Source organism: Marmota flaviventris, chromosome 4 (genome assembly GCF_047511675.1).
Source record: "Marmota flaviventris isolate mMarFla1 chromosome 4, mMarFla1.hap1, whole genome shotgun sequence".
Classification (NCBI taxonomy): Eukaryota; Metazoa; Chordata; class Mammalia; order Rodentia; family Sciuridae; genus Marmota; species Marmota flaviventris.
In genome coordinates, this window is record NC_092501.1 from 136,097,418 (window position 1) to 136,105,616 (window position 8,199).

The 8,199-nt window shown below is 38.3% G+C and overlaps 1 protein-coding gene across 1 annotated transcript in view; it reads left to right on the plus strand.

The window, feature by feature from the left end:
* Sohlh2 (spermatogenesis and oogenesis specific basic helix-loop-helix 2) overlaps window positions 1–3,308 on the plus strand; it is a 51,738-nt gene extending 48,430 nt beyond the window's left edge. Inside the window, exons 11-12 of the mRNA XM_071611757.1 lie at window positions 1,223–1,482; window positions 3,237–3,308. Of these exons, the coding sequence (XP_071467858.1) occupies window positions 1,223–1,482; window positions 3,237–3,308 (332 nt within the window). The remainder of the gene's footprint in view (window positions 1–1,222; window positions 1,483–3,236) is intronic.
* Window positions 3,309–8,199: the final 4,891 nt, after the last annotated feature.

Below are 8,199 nucleotides of genomic sequence, written 5' to 3' on the forward strand. Positions count from 1 at the left end.
GGTCACAGTTCCGCCTACCTGGCACGCGCTGTGTATATTCTCTTCAAGTCTTTTTTCCAGGTATATTTTTCTATACTAGTAAACATATTGAACATCCCATTTGTTTCCTCGTTGTTTTACTTAACTTCATTTCATATATGCTTTTAATCTATTGTTACACAGCTTTCATCATCATCTTAATGGTTTTAATAGTTTAGCAAATGATTTATGGAGTAATTTTCTTAGCCATCTTCCACTTGCTATATTTAGCCCTTCTATTCGGGGGCAGAAAAATTGTACACATCACATGATTGGAAATACTTCCCCATATATAGGGTTTTCTGTATTTGGGGCTTCTCTTTGAGCTGCTTTCCTGGAAGTATGTCATGGATGAGTTAGAGAACAGAGAACATGAGTATACATGTATATAGCTCCTAATGTATATTGCCAAATTAGTTTTGAAAGAGGATCAGAAGAATTGCTGTGAGTTAAGCCTTGCAAATTTCACTTTTACCACCCAGGTCAGAAAATTGAAGGCTGTAGAAGCTAAATGGGTACCCAAGGCCCTAAGGCTTCGTGCTAAGCCTAATCTGTAACACAGATGTGTTTAGATTTTATCAGCTTGTCTTTTGCATTAATCTATGTACACATTTACTTTAATTACTTTTCACAAATATTCCAGGTACATTTGCATTTATACATAAAATATAACATTATTTCACTTTCATTATTATTGATGTCAAAATTATTGATATTCACAGTGTTACTTGAAATTAGAGTGTTAACATTATATATTTAAATATTTCTGTGGTATGAGATTTTATTTCTCACTTCATTTATAGAAATCAGTTAAGCTTTATCAATGGATAAATGGAGTTGTTCTTTCCCACATTCTTCCTTCCTTCATAGAGATGGCCAGTTTTGATGATGATGAAAGCCAAACATACACACACACACACACACACACACACACACACACCCTCCAAGAAGCACACACACACATTCCAAGAAGCACAGAAATTTGCTGCTCCTCCAAAATCTTTTTTCATGACACATGAAAACTAATTTATAATGTGTATATTGTATTAAATATCACTTTTCCATCAGCATTTGAGCATATGAGCAGTATAAGTATGTAATGTGAGGAAATGAAACAGGATAATATATTTCAAATATGGTATGGTCATCTAGAGATGTGGAATTGTGTATATAGTATTAACAGATGTTTCTTTTCTTATTACAGGTCAATCAGGCTCCACTTCAGAGAGTGCTGCTATTGGTGATCTGTATAAAACTAGAATTCCCAGTGCAGCCCTCTCTCTTAATTCCTTCCATGCTGTCAGATATTATTCTAAAGTCATCCCTTCCTATGATGCAACTGCTGTAACAAATCAGAGCATTTCAATTCATTTACCGTCAGCTATGCCAAAAATCTCAAAGTTTCTTCCCCAGCACTGCAACTCCATGCTGGGCCAGACAAGTACAACACACCCCAACTGTCTGGTAAGTCTTTGGGAGTCTGTGAGTCAGACTGGACTCACTGTGGCCAGCAGAGTACTCACACTAGTACTAGTACTCAGTACTCTAGTTGGCTTTTAGACTGGGATCTAGAGCTCTGTTGGTTTTTTTTTTTTTTTGTGAGAGAGGGAGAGAGTTTTTTTTTTTAATATTTATTTTTTAGTTCTTGGCGGACACAACATCTTTGTTTTTTTGTATGTGGTGCTGAGGATAGAACCTGGGCCGCACGCATGTCAGGCGAGCGCGCTACCGCTTGAGCCACATCCCCAGCCCCTCTGTTGGTTTTTAAGTTATTCTACCTGATGCATGAAAAAACAGTGCAGTGGACCCAGGTTCTGATTTCCCAAGCTGCAGGGCTGGTATCTGAATTTCTAGAAATCAGTGAATCTTGAGTGTGTCTCTGCTACTTCGGCCTTAAGTGACCAGATAGAACCTGGTGTCTCTGATGCTGATTGCTCTTCCCCTCTGCTTTTACTAAGCTCCTAGGTTGCCACATCCTGTTTCACCTCAGCTGACTCCATAACTGGCTGCAGCTTTCTCTCTCAGAGAATAGATATAATGCAATAGATGATCGTTGAGAATAGATTTCAGAGAATAAATATAATGCAGTAGATAATCGTTGAGCATTCATTATGCTCTAGCATCATGCTTACCTGTTGTGCTAAGAAGGTAGTATATAAAAATAGACATGTGATCCTTCTCTCATGAAGTGTCATGGAGGTGCAGCAAAGAAGCAGACAGTTGTGATATAGCCTGGAACATGTAGGGAAAGTACCTCAATATATGTAATATAATCTGGACTCAAAAGAGGGGAAGGTCTGCCTGCCCCTGAAAAGTTCTCCCAAGCCAAGCTCTAAAGACAAAGAATTATCCAGGAAAGAGGTTCCAAGTCAGGAGAAAAGAGAGGAAGAACATTCCAAACAGATGGATTAGCATATGTTAACTGTAGAACCTTTATTTTTAGAAGAACTTCCAGGTCTAGTGAAAGACCCAAACAAAATTAACCTGCTTAAAAGAGACTTCTGAAAACTTTAATATTGTTGCTGATTCTTTTGCATATTAATAATATCGGTCATGTTTTGAGAACTCAGTAGATAATAGGTTATATACTTCATGTTCTTAATGTGGATGATTTAAAGAATCCCCCAAGCAATCCTTTGAGGGTGGATACTGTTATTATCTCCATATGCCATCTACAAAATGGAAATAATGGTGACCTTCCCAAAAAACATTGTGAGAAAAATATTCCAAAGAGAATTACAAAGAAATATTAGAACATGAGGTATCCACGGATGTAGTTATATTGCAAATGATCATCAGTATTTCAATAGGAAGACCATGGTAAAAGAAAGAAAAGTTTTCAAAATTATTATTTATTTATTTGTGATGGGGTCTTGCTTTATTGCCCAGTCTGGTCTCCAACTCTCGGACTCAAAACAGTCCTCCCACCTCAGACATCCAAGTAGCTGGGACTACAGGTACTTGCCATAGTGCCCAGAACATTGTAAGTTGTTGACACCTACTTACTCCATGTGGTTTTGTTACAGAATTGTAAGAAAATGACTACTTTTAATAACAACGAGTACATATTTTCAAACCTGTAGCTTTAAGCACCTGAAGATTTCACATGGCTTTACAAATTATTTCATACCGTTTTAGGACATCAAAAATACATTTGTGACATAACGAATAAGAATGGGCAGGATTCGATTAATGTGGGTTTTTTCCCTTCTTTGCAGCAACAGTTTTGGGCATATTTAGAGTACATGTTTGAAATTCACACTGTATACCACCTGCTGGGCACAGTTTGACAATACGGGAAGAGTGGAACAAAGAATAATTTTGAAAGCTACACCCAGAGACCAAATATCAAAAGAGCTGGCATTGTCTGGCTTCTGATAAATGTGCTAACAGCTTCTGCTGATAGATAGACAGGCTGTGAATGTGGTAGCCACAGGCTTTCACTCAGGCACATACACACTTGGATCTCCCTCAACCAGAGAGTTTCAAGAACAAATGGCCTGCCTAGGTGACCTAGACTCTTTTTTTTTTTTTTCCCATCAAAAAATTTTCCACAGTTTATAAAAAAAAATAAAACTACAAAGAAAATCCATGTGGACTTGATAAGAGGATAAGATTGGAAAGGTACTTTGACACTGCTGTGTCACTGAGCACAGATACTACAATTTGATTCTTATTTTAGTATCACTTAATAAGAATTGCTGTCACTTATTTCTAGATGGTATCTTTTCTAGATTTGACATTTTAAGGAGTTTCCTTCTTTATCCATCATCCAAACTAAGGTATCTAGAGAGATGCAGAAAGAGTGTCTGCCTCTTTCCTTAACCACTAATGAATAAATTGATGTGTCTACCTCTGCATTTAGCAAACCTTTGCATACAAAGATAGCTAACATTAGGCAATATTTTCTTTCTGGATCTTTAGTTTCAGATCTCTGCATTAGGAAAAAACTGTTGAAAATAAGGGGAGAAAAATATTTGTTTTATATTTCACCCAAGAGTTCTTATGTGTAAGTTTTTTTAAAGCATTCAGTTCTGATCCTGAAAATTCCTTTTGTCTTATTTCATAAATGTGTTCCCTTTTTAGTCCTATGTAATTCCTATATAAGGAACTTGATTTCACTAGATTTTTGTAATTTGAAAAGCTTAATGACTTAGGCATAATTTTCATGTTAAATTGTGTAACATGATTGTATAAGAGGATTGAATCTGTAGATGTTTGACGTAACTATGAAAGAACTTGAAAGTTCCTAAGGTTCTATGCTTATTACTACAAGTGGGTGGCTAGCCTTCACATTCTTGCCTGTTATTGCTTTGAATTGAAAGAGAACCTGCTGAAGTATTCTAGGCACTGGGAGCACTGCCATGACCCTAGCTGGTCTGGATTGCTACTGGGGCTTTTGCTTTGGTGGGGGTTTCTCTAGATCTACAAGTGAAGTGGGAGATGCCTACAGCCAGGAATTCTTCAACAGATGACCCAGAGTGTGTTACCCTCATAGCTGTCTGACTGTATGTTGGTCCCCTTTTTCCTTTCACATGAAAAGGAATCTACAAGATTGATTATTAAAGCTACATTGTGTTTTCAAGGCCAGTTCTATGATCCTCAATTTCATGCAAATGTTCAAATTCTTTTCTAGGTTGCAGAATTTCATTTTAAATAAATTAGGCTCTTCCCAGTAATCTCAACTCTCAGCCAAAGAGGAAAGGTTAGTGAGGTTCCAGCCCTTAGACAAAGACCAGGATTTTCTTTGTAAAATCAAATTGGAGGCCATGAGACAGTGCGTGTGCAATTTTCAAAATGAAAAATGTGCAAGAAGCTTAACTAGAATAGGTGATGGTTACAGGTTTCACACTGGTGGAGGCAGACTTAGCAAGACTTGGTAGATCTCCAGTATAGGGTCTGTGAGGAGGGGTTGAGGACTAAGATGGACACCCATGTTTCTGGCTTTGGTGGCTAGTATTGCTGTTCACTGAGAGAACATAAGGCCAAAAGCACTTGGAGGAATAGCACTAGAAGATGACAATTTTATTTGTGAATGTGTTGCATTTGAGGTAGTGGTAGCATATTCCAGTGGAGGTAGCCAAAATACATTCAGATACATGTAGTGCAGGCAGGAGATCTGGATGAGAGATGAGAGGGTTGGTGTATCATCAGTACTGCGAGAGGAATTCAAACATTACATGGTAGGAGTGTCCCAGATGATCCTTAGGACCTGGTCACTCTGTGGTTATACTGTATAATTCAGCATAAGAGGTCACTTGGTCAGGCTCCTAATGACATAAAACATTGCCAATTACCAGAGATCTGAGGTACATGGGTGAAACCTCAAAGTCAGAGAGCACAAATTGCCAGAGGCCACTTTTTTTAAAACTGGTTGTTTTTTAATCATGAGAAATTAAATTTCTCCTTATTTCTAGCTTTTGAAAAACTCAAAGCTTAGGCAAAACTGCTTGATCGAGGAAGTGCCTACCCTTTTACGTGGGATATCAGTTTTCCTTTGATCACTCTTCACAGTCTTCCTTATTCGTTGAAGTGCCTGCCTGGTCCCTGCAGAGATTCCAGTTTGACTCCTGAACGAGCAATGGCTCTTTTGCACAGGGGAATAACTTGTACAGGGATGGGGGAACTTGTTTAAATTCAGATTCCCAGGCCATACCCGACAGAGTCAGATTTGGTCCATTTGGCTGGGTGTGGTACCTGGGAACCTGCATTTTAACAAACCCTATCAGATGTATTTGCAGGTATATGATTATCCTACTAAACGTATCCCATGTACTTAAACAGATGCAGAAAACCATAGGGGACAGAAAAGCAATAGAAACAAACCAAACCAATACTTCACTGACTTGCAAACCTGGCATTTAGTAAAACTGTGCATTTTAGTATCCTCTCCCAGAGCTCCTCACTCCAGAGTCATAGAATAGAGTGCAGTACTCTGCAAGGGGTAATTCTGATGCACACCTATGTTTAGGAGCCACTGATACATTTATAACATGCTACTCAATGACGTGGTAAGGGCTGGAGACCATGTTCAGTCTGCTTTGTGTAATGTGACCAATATACCAATAAGAACAACTCGGAGGAAAAGTTGGTTTTGGCTTATAGTTTCAGAGGTTCAGTCCATAGTCAGCGAACTCCATATCTCTGGGCCTTCCGTGAAGCAGAACTTTGTGGTAGAGGATGTGGCAAAGAAAAACTGCTCAGTTCATGGCAACCAAGAAGCAGAGATCCTGAGTGCAAGGAGACAGGCATAATATCCCCAAGAGCACATCCCCAGTGACCTACTACCTCCAGCCATACCCTACCTGCCTAGAGTTACTCCCCGTTAATTCATTAAAATTATGAATCCATCAAATGGACTAATCCACTGATTAGGTTACAGCTCTTGTAATCTAATGACCCTCTGAATATTCCTGCATTTTCTCACACATGAGCTTTTGGGGAGACACTTCACATTCAAACCATAACAGGAGGTAAAGTACAAAGAGCACATCCCTCCCCAGTCCAGAATTATCTCCACCTTGATTGATGAGGTTTTGCTGAGGAGGTGGGTTCAAAAACTGCTTTGGTAAGTTAGATGATTAGGTGGTACAGTTGTGGGGAATTCAAATATGGGAGTGGATGCCAAGAGTTTCGAATTGTATGTCTCAAGAGAGTGAGTAAGGTAGGGTTTCCCTTAATTTCCTTTATCTAGATGGCAATAAAAACTGCTTGGGTGGAGGGAGGTGCTTTGAAGTTTCATTTGGTCTTTCATATTTTGTAAAGTTACCCTAAAGGTATTGTTCAACTTATAGTGGTGCTATACAAAAATAATGAACATTGGATATATCATTGACCAGACCAAATCCAAAGCATTCTGGCAGTTTTCTTTCTACCTGTCTGGCATGTCCCTCATTCTCCCCTTTTCTTCTGTGTGTCTCCCAGGTACATGGAATGAGGAAACAGGAAGCCCAGAATCACCTTGGTTAATCCAGTATCAAAAGCTGGTTTCATCACCATGGAAACATGACACTTCTGTGGAGGATGGAGAAATCCCTTATCTCTCTATTTTTCAAGGCTGTTTTTACATTCCAGAATAATGTTCTTTCTGAAAACACCAGGAAAAAATTTTTTTAAAAAAACAACAGGAAAATGCAGGCACATGCGCACATGCGCGCGCACACACACGATTATATCACATAATATCTTGTATGCTGCTGAATTTTACTCTCAGACTAAAAAAAATATATTTTTACCTCAAATCAGAGTTTTCTAGAAGTCAGGTAATAAAACAAAAGTGGGATTTAACCCTGATGGAAGAAACTTCAGTGAAACAGATTTCTAAAATGCACAAAATCAACTTGTTCTATAAAGTAGTCTGCTAAACTGTGTCTCCCAGAAGTCTTTGCAAACTGATATTGTTTTCTACTGATTTCTAACCCAGGTAGCCTTAAGGGTGTGTGAGGGTGTTGGGAATGGTAGTATTTTATAAAACATGAATCCCTCCTCCTCTCAGCTTAAGGCTACTTCATTGTGTCCCTCAAAGCAGTAGCAAAAACTTAAAAAAAATTCTACGGCATAGGAGTAATAAGACTCCTTGTCATTTTTAAACCTCTGACAAGTATCAACATGAGAATTACCCTGCAGATTACTTTCCCCATAGACCCAAGTAGAAATCAATTTTGAACTAGAAACCTTTGAAAAGTTGAGAACCTTTCCCAAAGCCATCGTTATATTAGGGTACGTACATAGAAACAAGAATGAGCTTACTGGTTTCTTTCCCTTCTCCTGTGGGTTCATACTGATTTTCTCATATAGTATTCTAATGCTCCTGAACCTAATGTTCATTAAACATTAATAAAGGGGGTAAAAAACCCTCAGGAGTCACAGCCCTGGAGTAATTACTTGTTTTTTAATTTTAAGATTTCATTTACTATAATCAAAAAGTTGAAGCATTGATTTTTATCTCCTAACAGCACTATAATTGAACCACCCTTTTGTGACATTTAACTGGAAAAATAATGATTTTAGATGTCTTGCTGAATGAGACCTTCTGTAATGCAAAGGAAGTTCTACTCTTTCATAAGGTCAGTGAGTCAAGAGCTGGACAGAAATGCCCCTAAGCCTTTGACAGAATTAAGGAAAGAAAAAAATACAGTTTGGAAAAATTTGTGAACAGATTGTCCTGGAATTAAGGGTTGA